Source organism: Taudactylus pleione, unplaced genomic scaffold (assembly GCF_031769625.1).
Source record: "Taudactylus pleione unplaced genomic scaffold, aTauple2 ptg000513l, whole genome shotgun sequence".
Lineage (NCBI taxonomy): Eukaryota > Metazoa > Chordata > Amphibia > Anura > Myobatrachidae > Taudactylus > Taudactylus pleione.
Window position 1 is genome coordinate 1,825,203 of NW_028284915.1, and position 23,954 is coordinate 1,849,156.

Consider the following 23,954-nt stretch of genomic DNA (forward strand, 5'->3'; position numbering starts at 1 on the left):
GATGGTGTATGTGATTGTGTTTATCCCTGAGTTCCCTGAGTCTGACCACTCACCCGAACATGCAGCCTGTACATATCACTGAGCCCGGGACTGGTTATGCTTTGGGGGAGAACCATACATAATTTTTTTTTAAATTAACTATTTAGACAGTAGAGGCAGAAACATACACAGATCACACTGATCTTTGTATGTTTCTGACAAACTTGCAGCTCAGGAGGTAGTCTATTTAAAACTTCTATTCAATCACGATTCTTGGTAAATTCCAGAGTTGTATATTTTCCATGGAAAGTACTTGCGAGTTTTGCCAATGGTATATTTATTTCTATTTGTGCTTTCACCCTTGTTTTATAGTGAGTTTCATGATTTCACACCTGACTTTGGGCCTGATTCAGACCCACTCGCAAGTGGGTCGATGGTGTGCACTGCGCATGCGCACGACGGCGGGAGCTCCGTCGTGTGCATGCGCCAGACGCGACGAGCGAAGGACTTTCCTTCGCTCGTTGTGTCTGATCAAAGGGGGCGTGATGTCGATGTTGATTGACAGCACGCCCCCTTTGGTGGGCGTGCCGAGGGCGTGCCTCCCAGACGGGGGCGTTCCCAAGGGAACGCCTACCATCAGAAGCCGGCCCACTGACATCACTAGTGATGTCAGTGGGTGTGATTTTGGCTCTGATAGAGCCAAAATCACTCCGGGCCTTGCGGTTGAGAAACTCAACCGCAGGCTCCGGCTCGCAGTGGCGATGGTCGCGATGGTCAAGACCATCGCGGCCATCAACCTGCACGCTCGTATAGGCTGTGGGTGGTGACCCACAGCTATACGAGCGTCCAGGAGGACGCTCCATATTTATGGAGGACGGCCCTCATTCCGAGCGTGCGCTTTGTCTTTAGTAAATTTGCGAGTGGTAAAAAATGGCCAAACACACCCGTGATTGACATCTCGACCAGACACGATTCTTAGTAATTTTACCCCTTAGAGCCGTATTCAATTTGAGCGGACCTGCGATACTTTTCTGCCTCCCGGACTTTTCGCCTACATCGCGTGTTTTGCAGGCGGAAAAGTATCGCGCACGTGCCCGCGTATCCTTGTATTCAATTTGAAAGTAGGCGAAAACGGAACCCGGCGAAACTTAAACAAGCGGAAAGTACTGTCAGATTTGGGGAAATCAGCCTGACACCCCCCAAAAGATGCGCTGACATGGAGGTTAGCCATGGTTACCCCCGTTTTTTCTTGCTGAAGGTTATTTGTTGTTTTTAAATGGGCTCAATAGCTGCTAAATAGCATTTTTGTATAAGTGGTGCAGAATAGTATTCAGGAGGTTTTTTTTGTAGAAAATAACTTATCCCAGCAAATTTGGGGTACTTGAAAATGGGGGCCAGCATATTTTAAAATTGCTAAAGTTTAGTTTAAAAAATCGTGAAAATCCACTTGCCGCAAGCCCTTGCAATGAAAAAAATCACATGGGGCATACTTAAGGACCCCCCTAGAGTCTAGTTCGTTAGTTTTTAATTATGTCCCCCGACATTTTTTCACCCCCAAAATGAAAGTGATTTTATGGGGTGTTCTTAAGTGTTTTTTTTTTTTCATTTTGACACAGTTTACCTTTGGTGGACAGTCTGAAGGCTGTACGGGGTTCCCACAACTTCGCACCCCAAAACCCCAAATCTGCACTTTTTTTCGCCTTCTATTCGTAGGCGAAACTTTTTCCGCCTATTACATTGCATTGGCTTTCCGCCTAGGCGGAAAGTCTTTCAAATTGAATACGGCGATACTTATGCGCCTGGCGAAATGACGTCATCGGTTAAACTTTTTCGCCGATTCTGGCTTTTCGACTCAAATTGAATACGGGCCTTAGAATGAATTGATTACACCCAGGCATGTTAGTCAGTACCACAGAAAATCATGTACACAACTAAGAAGCTTAGAGGAAGCATAGAAGAAGAGATCATGTTAAACCTGTGTCCTCATAGACTTGAGCTTAGCAGGAAAAAGTTGGAATTAAAGTCATGTTCTTCAAGCTATACATGCATACAGTTTGCAATAAAAAAAAAAAAAAATTATATGGACAAACAAATGAACAAACATAAAACACTGAAACCATATGTTTAAGCTCTTTTAGGAAAAATTGATGGCAGGTCCAAGCAAGCGTGCAGTGGTATGTTAAATCCAATGCGACCTAGCTGTCCCTACCTTAATCTGTGGCTTCTAGTGCTGGCAGCATGTTGAATTGCCTGCACTGCACAGGAAGCTGCACGAAGTGTAAGTGGGGTAGCGGTGGTTGTGAGCAGCGGCACAGGATGACGTCAACAAGTCAGGAAGATCGTCAAGTTGTAGTCCAGTAATGCTCCACTGTTCTTCCTCCACACTATCTCAGGGGTCCAACGCGTTTCGTACCTGCCTAGGTACTTTTTCAAGGAAAAAGTACCTAGGCAGGTACGAAACGCGTTGGACCCTGAGATAGTGTGGAGGAAGAACAGTGGAGCATTACTGGACTACAACTACAACTTGACGATCTTCCTGACTTGTTGACGTCATCCTGTGCCGCTGCTCACAACCACCGCTACCCCACTTACACTTCGTGCAGCTTCCTGTGCAGTGCAGGCAATTCAACATGCTGCCAGCACTAGAAGCCACAGATTAAGGTAGGGACAGCTAGGTCGCATTGGATTTAACATACCACTGCACGCTTGCTTGGACCTGCCATCAATTTTTCCTAAAAGAGCTTAAACATATGGTTTCAGTGTTTTATGTTTGTTCATTTGTTTGTTTGTTTATAGAATTTTTTTTTTATTTTTTTTTATTGTTTCATTTTTTTTGTTTTCCCTGATCTAGTTTTAACAAGCGCTCATTTTCCCTTTCCATACTTGATGTTTTTTAATTGAGCAGCTGTATAGACATACCTAGCGCAGTTCATTTATTTTTATTCATGCATACAGTTTGCGTTAGATCTCCTATATTCAGGCAGTATTTAAAGCATTTATTTCATGCTGAAATTGTAAAAAGATAGATACTGTAGATAGATAGATAGATAGATAGATTATGTGGGGATGTAGTCATCACGTCAACAATAACAATGTTGACATTCATAATGTCAACACCACAATGTCGACACTAGTGAAATGTTGACATGTGGGATGTCAAAATTATCAGAATGCTGATATTAGAGTTAAGCTGTGGAATAGGAGGGTTAGACACTAGGGGAAGGTTAATGTTAGGCACTATAGGGAGGGTCAGGTTTAGGGGTAGGGTCACAGTCATGTGACTGCTGGGACCTGGAAGATACCACTGCAGCCATCAGGAGCAGGTAAGTCACCCTTGGGCCACCAGGCACGATATGTTGACATTCTATCATGTCGCTATTTCATCAGTGCCTACAGTACATGAAGAATTTTGACATTCTTAGAACACACCCAGATAATGTATGTGTGTGTGTAAATAGACTGACAGACACACACACACGTACAGTATTTACTCTTGTACATTATGCTACAGGGAAGATTGGAGGTGCTAAGAATGCACTTAATGTTACTACAAACTTGAGAGCTACCCCATATATTGGAGCCTGACAGTTAATGGTGCTTGTGTACCAGAAAGCACACTGTGGTTACATAAGGTTTTCCATAAGCATTAACAGTTTCCACTGATAAACATATCATGTACAGTATGTTACCCATATTTTCTCTCCAGTTTGCTTATTTAATGAAGGAATAGTTTAAATGATGGATGCACTGTTTCCATTAAGGTTACTGGGACGTAAATATTATCTACTCTGTTAATGTGCATTACTGCATTATGCTGTGTTGGATTTATTTGAACTTGTAATTACTTTAAACAACACTATATTCTACTATTATTTCATCTACGGATGATAGAAAACAGTACCTGGACCAAGTTCATTAAAGCATCCCTAAAATGCCCTGAGGTTTCAGAATAAATGTTTTCATCCAGATTGTTGCCATATTCTACAAGGGAAACAAATGTTTGCATATTATTTTGAATGTCACACATGTGTTCTATAAAAACATCCACAACATGCAAGAAAACGGTTTATCTAACATCTAAAGTGCTGATAACATCATCAGACCTGGTACAAGGAAAACAGTAATTTATACAATATTCACAAAATGTTAAATAACATATACTACTTGAATAATTTGCAATAAAAATTTAATGAACCAAGCATACACACTAAGGAAAACTTGCCCCAATATTAAGTGGCCATAAAAACGTGGAGGCAATACCACAAAAGGTTTATTCTTGTTAATTGGGGTGTAATAATTTTTATTGTCTATAATGTCTGTGTGTAATTAAATCTGTGGTGTGCATTCATCAAAAATGAAAATAGTATCAGAAATGTATAAAAGAAACAAACAATAAAAACACTTGCACATTCATGTGTCTTCTTATGATGTACAGTATCTACAACATATATATAGAAAATGCTAACATTTTCATTTTCTTCCTCAGTGTTCTGTGCAGGATTTTAGAGGTGAAAATACTGTATTTTTTTTCTCTGTCTTTCAATCAATCTCTCTGTGGGAGACCGTTTTCCTTATTTATGAAGTCACTCAGTCACTCATTTAGTTTTGGACACATTTGTGCCCCGAACATTTATAGGAAAACAAACATTCTCGAAAAAGTCTATTTATGTACCTATGTTCAGTGAAGATGTGTCCAACTGAAACAGTATTATTTGTGGCAGGAACCTTTCAGGGGTAAAAGTGTTTATACTGACACCCCATGATAGGGAGAAGATAGGATAGAGATGTGGCTTGGTGGTAAATGCTTTAGTCACATTACCCCATTTGTACAAAATATAACAAAATAATGAAGCATCAAAGCCAGGAGGGAATGGTATAATTAATTAAAAACACCAAAAAATTAAATACAAACATTTGTTGTTTTCCCCTTTAAAATGAAATTGTAATCTCCTTTCCTGCCGAAGCCCAAATGGAAAGGTCAATCAAATAATGCAAATAAAAGGCTGTAACCTCACACTATATAACATAGCTGCAATGCTAATTAAGTATTATTAACTGGAGCAGCCAATAAGCAACAAAGAAGTAGCAAGATAGTGATGCTGAACATCATCAGCATCATCATTGCCATCCAGCATCCACCAGAGATATGTCGCCAATAAACTAGAAAAAGATAATACATACTGTAGATTGTTGTTGCCATCAAATGCAAAATGGAGTGATAGAGGGTTCACAGGGATTTCAGGTAGTGACTGTCTGTTACCGGTCTAATATGTGATGGAATGGATGATATTATCTGCTCTCTTATTATTTAAAACCATCCCAAGCCTACACACCTATTACATACTCTTATACATCACCTTCTAGTGACATTATCATTCATCATCTCACATTGGGGCCAATGCAGAGGTGCTGTAAGTCAGCCTTAATTACACCCACATTGCATGCACAGAGCAAAATGCAGATATGCTCCCATGTGCTGAGTTGTATGAATCAATGAGACAGCACTGTCACTCTCTATACACATGATTTCATAGCCATCACCATTATCAGTGCTCACTTTCTCCAGAAATATCCTCTTAAGTAAGAGATCTGCCTGAAAACAGACATATTTAATTTTTCCATGGTTTTATAGTACCATATACTTTATTTTCTCATATCCCAATTATTATCTTATAACTCCATTATCTCACTTCTGCATCTATCCCAGACAGAACCCCAAAGCTTATCCCTCATGATGTTCTTCCTATCAGCAACAGGGAAACAGGACCTACATTCAGGCCACTGAGAGCTGAATGGGACTCGGGTACTGGGGAGTGTGGCCAAAACAGGTAGGTGTGGCCACACCTCCTCCAAAAAAGTTATAAATACTTTGCACTGCAGTGTTATTTCCCACTCAGCAGCAGACCCTGGCTCCCACTAGGCCCCTCTAGCAAGCCAGGCCTGTCTAATCAGTACCACCCCCCTTCTCAGCACCCCTGCCTACATTACTCCCAGCAAACCCACTATCACTACACCCACTGCTCCAACAAAAAAGTAAGTACTTTCAGGTGCGATCACATCTAATTTGGTTAGAAACATGTAAACACGGCCTTACTGTACTTGGCCTATCCCTTATCATGTACTTTCTGGTTGCACCTTGGCAAAATATAATAATTTTATTAAGACATAAAACGAAGTGAAACAGAGCTGTAGTTTACAGGAGAAATGCAGAAATATAAATTATAAATTTTTTTAAAAAATATTAAATATTTAGATGATAAAATATTAATTAATGAAAGGGGTCATTCTAAAGTGGTATCAAGTTGGACTTCAAGAGATATATACATATGTTTTTTTTTTATGCAGCATAGTGCCAAAGACAAGAAGGTGGTTATGTAACTTTAACTGCTTGTTGGACAGTAAAGTGCATTTGCAAAAAAAAAAAATGTAATATATAATATTCATGCATCTCTTTGTATTTCCAAAATATAAATAAATACATATACTGTATCTTGCAAATGAATTTACAGAACAGGTACACACAGTATATACATCCAAACTGGTATCTACTTAGATTTAAATATAGTAACTAAATTAATACTTACGCATTAAATAGGCTTCTTTCAGCTGAAATATATCTGAACTAGCTCTCGATGCTAAAATATCAATAAGGCAGTTTTCATCTGTACCAGCTCCCTGTATACAGGTGTATAATGTAAAAAAAAAGCAGTTATAAAATGAAATAAGTATTAGATCAGGTTATAGTACCATGATATACTGTGCGTGCATGCAGTGGTCTCACTATGAGTGGTGACACCTTGGGACAAACTCAGTTAATCCTTACGTGCCCTTGATGTGTGCCATTTTGGGGGCATGACTGTGTATCATGCCTCCATTTCTGTGATGCTGGGACCTTGCCCAGTGCTTCGGAAGCTGCTGGGTAGCCCCCAGCCTTTCCAGCATCATCCATCACAGCTGCTGCAGTGCTGCGTGATGACACTATCTGTGGGGGTGTTACCAAAATAGCAGAGCTGTTCTATTTTGGTATCATTCTTTTGTATGGAGTCCCGCACTCCCCTAGTGGCCCCACTGTGTGCATGTACACCATCACATATGAATAAAGTGTTCTTTTTAATGTATAAAAGCAGTCAGAACTCAGCCTAATTAATAAAAAAGGTTTTGTTATATTTGATGGATTTGGAAAGGCACTTTAGAGAAAGTAAAACAGCTTTGTTTTCCATGGCAGCCCATGAACGGCTGTGAGCTGTATGATTGTTATATGATTGACTCACATCTTTTCATGAAGGCTATAGTTACTATGTACATCTAAAACAGTGTTAACCGGTAAAACAAGTAATCATATTCAGGACTTATGTTTGCTATAATTTAGTTTACAGAAAGACACTTTTGTAAACCAACAAATAAAATTATACCATTTAGAAGGTAAGAGGGACAAGGGGATTTTAGTCGAAAGGACCCCACCACCACTAGAGGGGCAGTTGGGAGATGGGATTCTCCATTTTATTACATTTTGGACAAATTCCTTGAATTTTTACCATGTAATCACTTTACTTTTTAGAGTAACTAAATAAATTAGTATATTTTGTAAATTATGTTGGTAGAAAATCATTCTTATTATGTAACAATAATAGAAAAGATGTGCTGTATCTTTGGTACCCTGTAATGATCACACAATGAAGAAGTATCAAATCCCATTATAGTATCAGTCTACCAACATTCAAGATTTCAAACCCTGTTTTTCACAGTCTTTACCGCTTTATATATTTTGTAAATCTATTCCCTTTCCTGCCAACGCCGTGTGGCCAAATACGGATTGTAGTTAAAATTACTGGTGACCTTTGCTTGAAGCCTCTATGATACCCACTGAGCACAAGAGGATGAAACACAGAGCTAGAGATAATAGTCACCTTCTTCTCCCATGGCCAATATGTATTTATCAGGAGCCAACTAAAATTTCTAGCCAGGCTTGAGATCCTTCCTTCCTCTGGTCTGTTGAAAAATAATTGTGGATGTTTGCCATCAGACATTTGTATTGATTTTAGGTATGAGGACTGCTGAGTTGAAAAAGCCCCTAAAGCTAGGTACACACTAGAGCGATGTCAGACAATATGCCATTTTGTAACAACATATGGTCTACATCGCTCAGTGTGTACGCATGTTTGTGTGCTCCCATGGTCGCTAGCGATGGTCGCCAGTTTTGATGTGCTGCACATCAAACCTAGCAATATGATTGTTATGTCGTTCATTAAAGTCGTCCAGTGTGGACGCACAATCACTGTTGATGGACATTCCAATCCGATATCGGAACAAATGCCCGTCACTCCAGTATATACCTAGCCTAACAACTAGAGATGTGCGTTGACCCCCGTGTTTTGGTTTTGGATCTGGTTTCATCTTCGAGTTTTGGGGCACTGTGGATATATTGATTGGTGGAATCTGCCAGATAAGTAAATATTTTCAAACTAGTTTGGTGAACTCCACTTGAAATTTTTGATTTTTTGCAGATTTACTCGTGTAACTAATCTGTGCATATAGGTGCAGTGAATATTTATTTAAAAAGAAATGTATTATATGTTTATTTAAGTCTATACAGTTTCCAGCTCTCCACATATAATAGCATAGTAAAGTGTAAGACCTCCAAACCAAAATTGTAATCTTTCCTTTATCTGTTTTTTGGAATTAAATAAATTGCAAATTATTATTTTTCATTTTGTTTACACTACATTTCGTTTGCAGTTTAAACAATAACACTCATTAAAGATTAATACCAGAAATTTTGAATATGCCTTGTGGATATATTATGCTGATGCAGAAAACAAGTGTATAGTACTTATTTAAATGATTTAAATATAGTAGGAAGATATAAACAATTCCTGCAGTCTTCTAAATGTATCTTCAGTTTATTACCACTGACAGCTGCTCAACTGTTACTTATTTTACCATTTCATATTTTTTGATTTCTGTAACAGGCATTAGCATTTCTTGATCTTGTTTTTTAGATTACCGTGAAGTAGTAGTTTTGGTTCTAAATCATCATGTTTCAATTTCGGCAAAACCAACCTCAATTGTTTTGGTTTTGGACTTCTTTAAAAATGGATGAGAACAGCTAAAATCATGCAATTTTGAGGTTTTTGTTCCTATAGTATTATTAATATTAACATCACTATTTTCCAGTCTTTTACAGTCAATTTTGAACATCTAAAAATATTGTTTTCACCAATATTAGCAAAAGTCTGCAGCAAAATGAAAGAGCAATTGCACAAATACATAGTAGTTTAAACAAAAGTATATAGCACATCTATGAAACATACAGTAGTAGCACAACAGTGGCAGACAGGATGGCATTAAACTATATGACCCTATAGAATGTTTATATTAATCAAGAATAATAGCCTAAAAGTAAAAGCCTACTAGAAAATATAATATATTACCAACAGACTTTTCCAAACCGCAAATCACAGGCCCAAGGCCAGTACAGGTGATTGGAGGTGATGTATTTAGTGGAAGCAAAGGTAAAACATTTATTAGTATAAGGAATAGTAAATCAGAAACATGGAACAAATGATAAAAAAACAAGCTTTCAAATGTTATTTTTGAAATACAAACTAAATCCAAATAGCAAATCACAAATGTTAAGCATATATAGGCAGTTCAAGCCAGAGTAACGACCTTGTAGAAAAGATAATAACAACAAATTTCTCCAACAAACAAATCACAGGCTGCAAGCCAGTGCAGGTAAATGGAGTTGGACAACAAGCTAGCAATCTTTACACCAATACAGCAATGTGGGCAAAGCCTATAATGAAAAGTGGTGTACTATCCAGTTGTCCTTAGGCCCTCCCACCCATCCTTATATTGTGTATTAAAAAGGACATCCACATTTTAACAAACTAAACAATTCAGGAGTGTCATAATATTTCACTCTGGTGTGCTGAGTTGTCTTATCATCACTCATCATTTTGGGAAAGGTCAGTTTTTTTTTCCTGTCTAGCATTTGCAGGAGAAACTGAAGCAGAAGAAGTGTCATGTGCCATTTGAGCAGACAACTTGCTCATAAGGAGCTTCTTGCATATCTTTAGATTTGTGTTAGAAAGAAAGATTACATATGACTTAAACCAAGTATCAAGCATGGTTGACAAAATTTAGTGATCCAATTTTAAGATGTTGCACACCCTTTGGTCCTGGTGAAGCAAATAAAGAACTTGATCTACAAGTCCAACATACTTAGTGGAATCACTTAGTTTCATCTGCTCCTTCAGCTTCTCTAGTTTCTTTTCCAGTAGTTTAATAAAGGCTAAGACCTGACTCAGGCTGGCAGTGTCTCAATTCACTTCATAGGTTACAATTTCAAATGGTTTCAGCAGCTTGTATAAAACTGAGAGTATTCTCCAGTGTGCTGAAATAAGGTAACATATCCCCTGATCCCTATCTCATGCCTTGATGTGTACATCTTGATAGCTTGTTGTTGTTTCTCCAGTTGCCTAAATATATAAAGGGTGGATTCAACCTGGTTACTACCTCTTGCTTCAGCTGGTGGCATGGCAGATTGAGCTTTTCTTGCAGCTACTGCAATACTCTACATGTGGTTACTGAATGCCGAAAATGCCCATAAAGTTTTTGGACCACAGCCAGCATCTAGGGGGTCATTCAGACCCGGTTGTTAGCGCTGATGCACTCGGACCGGGTCAATGACCCCCCACAGAGCATGCACATGATGGCGCCGTCGTGCGCATGCGTGAGACCCGCTACGACCAACAGCGCTGGTCGTAGCGGGTCTCCATCCAAAGGGGGTGAGCTGTCAATGTTGATTGACAGCTCGCCCCATTTGGAAGGCGGGCCGGGGGGGTGGCAGCCCAAATGGGGGCGTTCCCATGGGAATGCCTACCGTTTGGGGGCGGCCCCACTGACATCACTAGTGGGGCCGACAAGGGAGACCATATCCTAGGGTCTTGTCGTAAGCCCCGATGGTCGCGATGGTCTTGACAGCCTTACCACCGCAAAGGAGGACGTCTTGAAAATTCAAGATGTCCTCCCCTCATTCAGACCGACCGCACGCTCTGTGCGACCGGCTCTGAATGAGGTCCCTAGTGCCACAGACCTGTAATGTTTTAAGAAATTCTGAACCACCAAGTTTATTGTGTGCGCAAACCTGGTATGTGTTCAAATTCACCCAGTTGTAAACCTCGTACAATGTTAGTTACATCATCAGAAATGACAAATTTTGGAGGAGAGTCTTAGCAGGGTGTGCCATTTTGCTATTACATCCCTGAGTTTTTCCACAGATTGACAACGGTATGCTTCTTAGTGAAGCCAGTGATACTGAGAGTAGCCTGTCTGTGAATGAATTGGTGTTGTGTGTTAGACACTGCTGCTGAAGGTGATACACCCACCCAGTGGGCTGTCACAGTCATGTAATCTTTATTTTGACTAGTTATGCTTGTCCACATATCTATAGTTAAGTGGATAGTCAGAATCAAGATGCTATTTGTGTGGACACATGACCTCAGCTAATCAGCTAAAACCAGGAGCATTCATGGTGGATATTCGATGCAGATCTGAAGCTAACATAGCTGTCATGGCATTAGTGATCCGCTATGCAACAGGAAGACGGCTATCATACTTGGTTACTCTTGCAAAATGATTGTTTCACAGACAATTATTGTATGAAACAACCAGTGTTTTTGGTAACCTTCTGTGATAAAGATTCATCCACAGCAGCAGCAACCCTAGCCCTCAAGGGTTCAGTTTTGTAATTGTGGATTGCATTAGGGGAGTCAGCTTACCTTTGCAAATTGGATCTAGGAGGATTACCTCTGATCACAAATGAGGAGGTTGATGATGAAAGTGTTGAAAGTGGAGATTGAATGTTGCTCGTAGCTGATGCTGGACTGCTTGTATATGATTCCAGATTTGGTAAACTATTTGCTGCAAATGATATAGCAGGGAGAAGGTGCCTAGATGGTTTACTTGCAGAATGTTCAGAAATGATGGAAGGAGGTTTCTCTAGGATTAGTGTGAGATTTAGAAATGTCAGACTCACACAGAGCACTCGTGGACTTCCTTAGACTCTCCTGAGGGATCTTTGAAGTTTGTAAAAACACAAATTTGTTCTTCAGCCTTAGTGTCCTTTTTTGCACTCATTTAACTGTTTCAGAGGTGACACATCTAGACTCAGAGTGAGTAGATAGTGTATGTGAGGTTACAGAAGATGCCTGACTCACATTAAAACATATGGGCACTGTAACATTGATTACATATAGATTGCAAATTTTTGAGTAAAGTACTTATATGGCTGCAGTTCATTAAATACTAAAACAGCTATTTTTTTATGAGAACCACGGTGACTTAGAAGCACAATTCATTTTTGAAGATATTACTTTAAGAATTGCAGAGAATCAAACAACAAAACAATAGTTATTTTCTCAATAGGAGGACACTGCTACAGTATATAACTAACATCTGCCTGGTTATAGCTTAATTTCAGAATTAACAAGGCTGGCAACAAAGAGACCATGTATCTCTCTGCACTAATATATGCTATATTGCAACTTATAACTGTGGATTTCACACTGCCTAAATAGATAAACTCAGACTAAACAATGTCTATTAAGAGAACACCACTTGACTTCATAGTCACTGCTATTAGGTTCACAGTAGTTTATTAAGTACATATTATATTTAGTTACTAATTTGCAAATTCCAATAATTAGGGGACATTGGCCCTCATTCAGAGCCATTCGCTATTTGTGGTCGCTCGTTTAAAAACAAGGGGTGGCTATTCAAATGATCCGTACGCACATTGCAGTCTGTTTACACCTCTAAGTCTGAACGAGCGAGCAAAACATACGCTCGTTTATTTGTTAAAAACGCCCCCTGGCCGCTCGCATCCTACGTCATGTCCGCTATTTATTAGATTAATCGAGTACATCGACCAGCGTATGAACTGCTCGCTATTCTTGTGGTTGGTGTTTGCTACCACAAATTTGCGAGCAGTTCTGGCTATAAAATAACCCAGTGACGTGGTCAATGACGCTGCTGTTTTAAATATGCACACCCATAAAACGCCCGTTTTGACCTTTAAGCACGCCTGCGTTCGGATCTCCACTCCCCATTTTCAAGCACCTTCCCCTGTTACCACCCACATACGCCTCATTCTGTCACTCAAAATAGCAGGCACTCGCTATATTGCGTACCAACGATTTTCGGCCGCACTGACTGGTTCGCGCATGCGTACTAAAAACCGTACGCATGCGCAGATGTGCAAACATCGCTCGGAACGAGCGTACTGCCGCTAACGAGCGGCTCTGAATGAGGGCCATTGTTCCAGATTGGAACATAGTTGTACACATTTTTCATTCACATTACTATTTTTTTCTTCACTACTATTGTCTTTTTATTATTTAGATTTTATTTCACTCAATTAAAAAAAAATTAGTGCCAGAACATATTTTTTATGAAAAATCTATAGAATATAGGCCCTCATTCAGAGCCGTACGCTCTGAGCAGAGCGCACGCTCTGCATGAGGGCCGGGCTCCTTTTTCATGGAGCGTCCTCCTGGACGCTCGTATAGCTGTGGGTCACCACCCACAGGCTATACGAGCGTGCATTTTGATGGCCGCGATGGTCGTGACCATCGCGACCATCGAAATTGCGAGCCGGAGCCTGCGGTTGAGGTTTTCAACCACAAGCTCCGGAGTGATTTTGGCTCTATCAGAGCCAAAATCACTCCCACTGACATCACTAGTGATGTCAGTGGGCCGGCTTCTGACGGGAGGCGTTCCCGTGGGAACGCCCCCGTCAGGGAGGCACGCCCCCGGCACGCCCACCAAAGGGGGCGTGCTGTCAATCAACATTGACAGCACGCCCCCTTTGATCGGACACAACGAGCGAAGGAAAGTCCTTCGCTCGTCGTGTCTGGCGCATGCGCACGACGGAGCTCCCTCCGTCGTGCGCATGCTCAGTGCAGACCATCGACCCACTTGCGAGCGTACAGCCGCTCGCGAGTGGGTCTGAATCAGGCCCATAGTTTTTTAACTGCTATTATTTGTCCAAGTGCACTGCCAAACAGACTTATTTTTCTTGTTTGGTTTGACTTAGTTTGGCTTTTGCAATAGGCATTCTAGTGCGTGTAAGAGCAGTAGTAGGACAACTCGCAAATAAAGAGGCCATGGTCTGAGCCTGTCCTTGCCACTGAATGTGGTTTATGGTATGTTGGAGATTTCACATTTTTTGGCAGTAACTTTTCCCTTCATAGTTAGCGGTAATGTTTTCTTAGAGATAGTCAAACATTGCTTAGATTTGCAGTGGCCGATCTTACACCATCTAGCCCCTTGTCCTTTTTATAAAAGTAGATGTTGAAGAAGTACTATGACTGTCAGCACTATTGCTAGGATGCTCATGTTATTCTATATACTGATTCATAATTGATTTACACCAGGACAGAAGTAAAGATATTTTATGTGAACTTGTAACTGCCGCCACACTAAGTGAATGTACAATGGCATAGGGTAATGAGGGAGTGTTAACTTTACCATGAAGTTTTATTAAAATATTTTAGTTTTTTTTTTTTTTAAATGTCTACATTAAACTTTTAATATTTTGGGGTGCAACTGACAGGGCTAAAACACCCAGTAAGTAAACTAATATACACTGCCTCTCAAACACACGCCATCTTCCCTGGAAATATACTGTATATTCTAAAGTTACATTTTTCAGAAACAATGCTTATTCTTTAAAAACAATATATATATTATAAGGGCACAGTTGTATCTAAAAAAACAGATTTCTCCATAGAGAATTCCGGAGGGGGGGTAGGGTGTTCAAGGGGCTACACCTAAAAAGCTATAGGAGGTACGGATCTGGTAGGGGCGGGTAGAACTGTCATTGGGTGCTGCTTGCCAAATTTCAGGGCAAAAACATAAAAAAAATGAGGATTTGGGAGTAATCTAAATCTCCAACTGTCACTTTTTTCTGACATTGTCAATTAGGAACCTTTTTCTGCTGTAGTCTATGGGGGATATTTGGGAAGGCAAAACTCAGGGTAGGGGTGGAATTTAGACTTGGGGTTTGTTTTATTAGGTAGCTATTGTGCCAGGGTACGTGCTTTTGAGGTTCAGGTAAATTAAAAAGTTACAGTTTTTAAACTATTACCTCAAGAATACGCCATTATAAAGATAGGACTTTTCAACTTCTTGCGCAGCCGCAGTAGGAACCTCCAGCAGGTGTAGTCATAGTGGCTTCACTTGGGTGCAGCAAGATAGCCATCATTTGTGGGCGATAGCGGGCAATGGTAGCAGCGTCAGGGACACGGATGCGGCGGGGACAAAAGCGGTGGCGGGGACATCAGCGGCGGTGGGATGCGGGTGTCATTGGCGGCTCGGGGGGCGCGGGGGAGCGGTGGCAGGTCACGGGTGTCAGCGGAGGGTCCAGCGACGGCGGAGGGTCCGGCTGAGTCGCCGTTTTTTAAATGGGCACCGCTGCTGTACTCAGCAGAATGGTTGGCAGGGACTGGATCCTCTCAGATCCAGGCCCGCCGCCGGCAATGACGTAGTGAGCCGCGATTTGAGCACAACCAGGACTGGCTGCTCGTGTTTTAAGAAAAAAAAAAACTAAAAAAAATGGCTTGTCCCCACCCCTTAAAAAAAAAACAGCCCCGGGCTTTGGAGCCCCAGTACAGGTTGTGCTAAATACAGGGGACAAACAATGTAGGGGTCTCCTGTATTAAGCACAACCAGCAACAGGCTTTTCAGAACCTGTCCTAGTTGCCAAAATATGGTGGACAAATGGCATAGGGATACCCCGTATTTAGTGCAACCAGCACAGGGCTCTGAGCCGGTCCTGGTTCTGGAAATACAGGGGGAAAAAATGCATAGGGCTCCCCCTGTATTTCCCAGAACCAGCACCGGACTCCGTCTAGCGGGGGGTGGGGTGATGCCACAGCCAGGGGAGCCCTTTCACCAGTGCCCCCAGCCGCAGCATCACCCCTGACCGCTAGTCAGCCCAGGCCAGGGGAGTTGGGGACCCAAAAAAAGGGGTTCCCCTCCTCAGGGCACCCCAGGCCCAGGCTGATAGCCTGGGGCTATCCCCGGCACCCCTGGGCGGTGGGTGCCGGGTTGATTATGTAAAGTGAGGTGCATTTGAAAATATAAATATTGGATTTTGCTGTGGAACTACAGTTCCCAGCAAGCCTCCCCTGCATGCTGGTACTTGGAGAACCACAAGTATCAGCATGCGGGGCATTACGGGCTTTTAGTTCCACAGCAAAAGCAATATTAAAAAAAACACACATACACACCGTAGAAAAGTATAATTTTAATAAAACATACATGCACATACACATGTACTCACACATGCACACACTATCTCACATACTCACCTATGTATCCCTGAAGCCAATCTGTTCTCTTCTCCAGTAGATTATCCTATGGATTACCTGCAAAAAAAAAAATTTCATACTCACCTCCTCCTATGTGTGGATCAGGTCCTCTGCGCACAATCCAGGGTCTTGGCAAAAAAATAAAACCGAGATACCCGGACCCACGAACTTTAGTAGTGTTCTATAAGAACACTACTATCTGAATGACAGCTCTGCCTGGCATTTCAGCCCAGAAATCCCGGTGCGGAACGCTCATTTGCTGAGAGAGGCGAGCCTTCCGCCTCTCAGCCAATGAACGGTTCTCACCATTGAATTGAATGAGAACCAAGCGTGCCCTTTTCAAAAATGGCGCCTCAGCGCCATTTTTGAAATTCAAAGATGGCCACCGCGAGCCAATCAAGGCTTGCGACATTTTCACCCCGCCCCCTTGGCTGGCTTAAATACAGCCAGAAGTGCGAGCCCCGTCCATTCAGTCGTCGGCCGGGGAGCTGGAGAGACCAGCTGAACAATGAAGATGCCAGGAAGCCCTGGATGTGCGTCGGCCGCGCAAGAGAGCTTACTGGCCGCTGTGCTCCAGGTGAAGACGCTGCAGAAACCCTGGATGTGCGGCAGCCGCGCAAAAGAGCTTACTGGCCGCCGCGCTCCAGTTGAAGACGCCACAGAAGCCCTGGATGGGCGACGGCTATGAAAAAGAGCTTAAAGGCCATCGCCCTCCAGGTGAAGGTCCCGATAAATAATAGATTTAAAAGACTATGTCTGTGTGTTTTATTTGAGTATTTCTTTTGCAGGGGTAGTATAGGTACCAGCAGGCCCTTAGTGCCCCCACTGCTGGTACTTGTGGTTCTCCTATGCATTTTTCCCCCCTGTATTTCAGAACCAGGACTGGCTCAGAGCCCTGTGCTGGTTGCACTAAATACGGGGGACCCCTACATCATTTGTCCCCGTATTTTGGCAACCAGGAAAGGTTCTGAAAAGCCCGGTGCTGGTTGTTCTTAATACGGGGGACCCCTATGTCGTTTGTCCCCTGTATGTAGCACAACCAGTACTGGGGCTCCAAAGCTCACTGCTGGTTGTATTTTATGGGGTGGGGCTACATTTTTTTTTTTTTTTACACATTCAATTTTTAACACATGCGTAGATGAATCTCATTGCTGTATTTGTGCATCTGTGACTTATTGATTTGATTTTCTGTACGAGATCTGGCAGCTCTCTCATTGTCAGACAAGTCACGTAGCATGGCGTATTGAGGCAAGATGTATGAGGATACATCTGTACACTTGTGAAAAACAATAGTAAGTGCAGATCACTTCAAACTAGGGGTGAGCGGGTTTGGTTTTACTTGGATTTACTCGGTTCTTATCGCCACTTTACCGCAAATTCGGATTTATTATATTGGCTATCCAAAACACATGATAGGCGATAGCCAATAAAATGCCGTTTAAAGATCCGAGTAAATCCGAGTAAAACCGAACCCGCTCACCCCTACTTCAAACAAACAAAAACAGGAGGAGCCTGTACTGCAGATTGCTTGCTAGTTGCTAGTGTCTGACAAACATATGCAGGAGGAACCTGTGTTGCAGATTGCTTGCTGGTGTGTATCCCTTAGAAACACACAAATGAAAGATGCCTTATTTTCCACCCTTTCTACCCACTCCAGCCACCTACAACTTTCTCCAATTGGACTATTTCAGCACAGGTACAGCCAACAACATTCTCCATGCACTCTCCTATCTAAAATGACACCTGAGATCACAAGGAAGGGATGTGTATGTTATCCAAAACACGCAATATCTGACATTTCCTGAAAAATGGCGTTTTGCCTTGTTTTGAAAACCAAATTTGTTTCTGTTGGATTTCTCCAAGTTTGAACTGCTCATCTCTACTGTGAAGATCTGTGTTCTCCAGATTTAGATCAGGAAATAAAGGCCCTCATTCAGAGCCGTACGCTCTGAGCAGAGCGCACGCTCTGAATGAGGGCCGGGCTCCATGAAAATTGAGCGTCCTCCTGGATGCTCGTATAGCTGTGGGTCACCACCCACAGGCTATACGAGCGTGCATTGTGATGGCCGCGATGGTCGTGACCATCGCGACTATCGAAATTGCGAGCCGGAGCCTGCGGTTGAGGTTTTCAACCGCAAGCTCCGGAGTGATTTTGGCTCTATCAGAGCCAAAATCACTCCCACTGACATCACTAGTGATGTCAGTGGGCCGGCTTTTGACGGGAGGCGTTCCCGTGGGAACGCCCCCGTCAGGGAGGCACGCCCCTGGCACGCCCACCAAAGGGGGCGTGCTGTCAATCAACATTGACAGCACGCCCCCTTTGATCGGACACAACGAGCGAAGGACTTTCCTTCGCTCGTCGCGTCTGGCGCATGCGCTCGACGGAGCTCCCTCCGTCGTGCACATGCTAAGTCCATAACATCGACCCACTTGCGAGCGGACAGCCGCTCGCGAGTGGGTCTGAATCAGGCCCAAAGTACATTATTTAGTCTGTCAGATATTAAAGGACATTTGAAGAGCATTTCTATTAACACAAATGAGGCTAATTGCCCGAGTAGCACAATCATAGAAACCCACAATGTGGTGTTTGTAATGGCTTCCAAAAAATTATTTGTTAATAACTTTCATGGAATCAATTGGAAATGTGTTTTGTGGAATCAGTAAAAATGCCATTTCAAAATCCTCACTACTACTACTTTAGGACCATACCTTTATGCATCTCAAGTTTTCAGTTCTTTAGTTAAAATTCTAGATCTTAGGACCTTAGCTCTGTCACTCACCTATTAGAATGCAAAATATGTTGATTGAAAGCATCGAGAGATGCCTGATTTCTAGGGCCGCCTGTAGAGCACCTGTAAATTTCAAGTACAGTACGTTTCATGGCAATGTTCATACCATCACCTTAAATGATATTATCCATCCTCTGATCTTATTTATCCCCTCAATGTTCGGAGGTTTTTACCACTTTATGACCAGGCCAAATTTGGCGGTTTGACAATCTGCCAGTTTCTCTTTTTTAGAAAAATGGTAATAATTCACTTTTTTTTATTCTTTTCAAAATTATTTTCATCCACTTAGTGGTACCCAAATTTATATGCTACAATTTATTTGTTCAGTTCTCCCAAGTACAGTACAGTATACTGTCAAATAAACACATTTTATACAAGTTATGACATAGTGAATATGATAAAAAAAACACAAAACTGTTCAGCATTTCTAATCTTAGAAGAAATGGGCAGTATGACCTTCACTGGAAAGACATAGGCTTGGTGGTAAGGACAGTTTGGGAAGTTTTAGGGTGACCATGTGTTCAAAGAGTGTCACTCACTTGTGGGCAGTGAAGATTTTTATGTGTTTGTTTTTTAAACCTCTCAATTTTTTACACTATTTGGCACCCCACTGCAGTGTGAGGTCTTCATGATGCCACCGCTCTACTAATAAATGCAGTAATGCTGGTGTTCAAAGATTCAAGAGACCCTAGGGCTGTCTATTGAAGTAATGTGGTCACCCTGCAAGCGATTCATTAAACTCATTAAACTTATCCTTGAAAAATTAATTCTTGCTTTAACATGCAAGTGCATAAACATAGGCTTGTAAGTACAGAGCCTACAATTAGAGAGAAACATTCCCATCACACGCATCATAAGCTAGATTTTATTGCACTCATTGCCTGCAGTTCAATATCTTCCCCATAGCAAAGACTTTTGGAGTTACTGAAGTAAATAAAGTGAAAATTACCTTCATGGCATGATAGAGTTCATGGGAATCATAAGCTGGGAAAGAGAACATCAAACCCACCATGACTTCCTTGAAATGGCCATCAAGATTTTCTCTCAAGTCCTCACGCAAATCCTTTAAGAAAGGTAATCAGTTAGGAAGTAGAGTTATTTAATAGCAGTTTCATCAAGGCAATTAATTATCTTAATGTACAGTAACAGTTTTTCATATATCCATGTAGGTAAGGTCCATACTGGTACTGTATTCCAATACTTCCTGTCCATTTTATACATAGAGAGACAGCGTACGCCACATGGCTGTGCAAAAGCAATAAGCAACATTTTCAAACATCTTCTGGGAAGTTAGTTTCATTCCACATCTGGGTGCATTTTATTACAGCTGGAGTTCTCATATCATTTTTTTTCACCTAGATTTCTACATCAACCAAACCACAGAGCGTATTGAATCAACGTCATCTTACAAATAATTACAAATCTGCATGGATCTATTAACAGGCCTATGTAGCATACATGGAAAGCCTTGTTAAATCAAACGATGAAATGGTACTGATAACCATTTACAAATGCAGAAATGAACAGAGCGTTGACATTTAACACACAAACAAAGTGAATGCAACTTTTAGCGATTGCGGAGTATATATATATATATATATATATATATATATTTATATATGTTCACTTTAGACAGGCAGCACACACTTTAAGCTCCATAGTTAGGAGTGCCTGGCACATAAAATAGGTAGATGTAAATGAAAAAAAAGCTAGCACATCCAAATTAATAAAAAATAGAAAACATTTTATATCCACACTACATCCATAAGGTGCACAAACATATAAAGTGCATCATAGTATAAACTGCATCATAGCAGAAAAAAGGGAGGCTTTAGGCATCATAAATCGGCACTCAGTCAATCAAGTATAGGAGAATAATCATCATATCCACTTGTAAATGCACGGCTATTACTGGGATGGGATTTACACGTGGATATGATCAGTACTTCACCTATACTTGATTGACTTAGTCCCGATTTATGATGCCTAAAGCCTCCCTCCATTTAAACCATTACCTCACGAATCCGCAATTATGTAGATAGGAAATTTCAATTCCTTGCGCAGCCTCAGTAGGAGCCTCCAGCAGGTGGACTCATTGTGGCTTCACTTGGGTGCAGTAAGATGGCTGCCTTTTGCAGGTGGTAGCGGGGGCCGGGACCCACAGGCTGTAGCGGGCTTTAGCGGCGGTGCAGGCATCAGCGGCAGTGCGATCGGCAGGACCCAGGGGAGGTGGCAGCACACAGATGCAGGCTTGGATCTGGAAATACAGGGGTAAAAAATGCATAGGGTCCCCCTGTATTTACCAGAACCAGCACCGGACTCTTTCTAGCGGGGGGTGATGCCACAGCCAGGGGAGCCCTCTCACCGGGCCCCCCAGCCGAAGCATCACCCCTGACCGCTAGTCAGCCCAGGCTGGGGATCCCTGGGGAGCTGAGTATCCCCCAAAAAAGGGGTCCTCCTCTCAAGGGCACCCCAGGCCCAGGCTGATAGCCTGGGGCTATCCACGGCACCCCTGGAGCGGTGGGTGCTGGGTTGATTGTGTAAAGTGTGGTGCAAGTAAAGAGTTAAAATATTGGCTTTTGCTGTGGAACTACAGTTCCCAGCAAGCCTCCCCCGCATGCTAGTACTTGGAGAATCACAAGTATCAGCATGCGGGCCATTACGGGCCTGCTATTACCTGTAGTTTCACAGCAACAGCAATATTAAAAAAACACAGAACACACACCGTAGAAAAGTAAAATTTTAGTAAAACATACATGCAAACACACATATACTCACACATGTACACACTATCTCACATACTCACCTAAATCCCTGAAGCCAATCTGTCCTCCAGAAGATAATCCTATGGAGTACCTGTAATAAAAAATCCATACTCACCTCCTCCTATGCGTGGATCTGTCCTCTTCATTCCAAAGTAGGCAATCCAGGGTCTTGGCAAAAAAACAAACCACAATTACACGGCCCACGAACATTAGTAGTATCCTCTAAGGACACTACTAACTGAATGACAGCTCCGCTGTGGGATTTCAGTCCAGAAATCCCGGTGCGGAGCACTCACTGGCTGAGAAAGGCGAGCCTTTCGCCTCTCAGCCAATGAGCGGTTCTCACCATTGACTTCAATGGCGAGAACCATGCGTGCCCTTTTCAAAAATGGTGCTTCAGCACCATTTTTGAAATTTAAAGATGGCCACCATGAGCCAATCACGGCTCATGACGTCATCACTCCGCCCCCTCGGCTGGCTTATATAAAGCCAGCACGAGGCGATGTTCAGTCACTCAGTCCATTGGCCGGGCAGCTTGAGAGAAGACCAGCTAAAGCAAGAAGACATCGGGAAGTCCTGGATGGGCGGTGGACAGGCAAAAGAGCTTAAAAGCCACCATCCTACAGGAGAAGGTGCCGTGGAAGTCCTGGGGGAGGCAGCAGCCATCAAAAAGAACTTAAAGGCTGCTGCCCCCCTAGGTGCATGTGCAAAAAATAAAATATTACATCAAACAGTCTCTTTGTTTTATTTTAATATTTTTTTTGCAGGGGTACTATAGGTACCAGCGGGCCCTTAATGCCCTGCCTGCTGGTACTTACGGTTTACATGACCCATTAAGGCTTCTTAGACATGATCTGAAATTTCACAAAACCTACTGAATTTGTGCCACTCAAACTAAAAAAATCTATGAAATTACGATCATTAAGGTTGACACCTTAATGGACGTGTTCCTTGCGCAATACAGATATGGTATGCCATCACACCCTGTGGTTAACTGCAGATTCAACACTCTCACAGAATGAGATTGCTGTCACTCACAAAATGGTGGAGCTGCTAATTCACAGAATTGTGTGCTCATTGGAATACACACATGCAGTCTATGCAACTGAGGTCTAAGCAGAAAATAGAGCTGTGCAGATGGGATAAAAGTGGTGTGGGTGGGGAGAGGAGACAGAGTAGCCTGGATAGGTGAGACAAAAAGGCGTGTAGAGGAGCAAAGGTTAAGCAGTACAGAGAGGGGGTAGCCGAAGTGATGCAGATGGGTGGAAAACAGTGGCATGGCTTGGTGGGACAGCGACATGGATGGGGTAGAGAGTGTTTGGACAAAAATATAAATGTTTGGGGATTCTTTTTACAGCGCTACACACATATAGGGAGAGCTGCTTTATCTCTACCCAAGACTTTAAGAACAACAAAATGAAAAACAAATGAAATCATATACAAAGAGCTACCCTCAAGGATGGGGAATGGCTCAACTTTCAAAATGGTTGCATCCCTGATGAGCAGAATGCGCTGAAAATATGTGAGAGTAAATCTATGTTACTATGCCTGGTATCTTACCATGAAAATTATACAGTGGTAAAAGTATGCACTATTTAATGACATGAAACATATAACAATATCACATAAAATGTAACACATAAATAAAAGGAAAGTTCAGGTCAATGACTCTAGTGTCAGATGACTGTTCTGACACTACAGTCACCGAGCTAAATTTTCCTTTTATTTATGTGTTACATTTTATGTGATATTGTTATATGTTTCACAGACTAGCACAGTTCAGAGGCCACACAGCAGCAGGGATTGGGGAAGACAGATTCTTGTGTATGGTGAGGAAGGCAGAGTGGTGTGGATTGGGAGGAAGACAGAGTGGTGTGGGTGGTGGGGGGAGACAGAGTTGCATGGTTGGGGGGACCAGAGTAGTGCAGATGGAGGAAGAAAGAGTGCCACAGAGGAGAGAAAGACAGCAGCGTGGCTGTGGAGAAGGAACGGATGCAGGGCGGTATGGCTGGGGAAAAACAGATGTTACGGTTGAGGGAACACAG

General features: G+C 42.2%; 1 protein-coding gene across 1 annotated transcript in view; it reads right to left on the reverse strand.

Annotated features, from left to right (window-relative positions):
* Positions 1-23,954, reverse strand: part of ANXA10 (annexin A10) — an 80,443-nt gene that overhangs the window by 44,198 nt on the left and 12,291 nt on the right. Inside the window, exons 5-7 of the mRNA XM_088450284.1 lie at positions 20,094-20,207; positions 6,564-6,654; positions 3,881-3,960 (exon numbers count right to left, since the gene is read on the reverse strand). Of these exons, the coding sequence (XP_088306410.1) occupies positions 3,881-3,960; positions 6,564-6,654; positions 20,094-20,207 (285 nt within the window). The remainder of the gene's footprint in view (positions 1-3,880; positions 3,961-6,563; positions 6,655-20,093; positions 20,208-23,954) is intronic.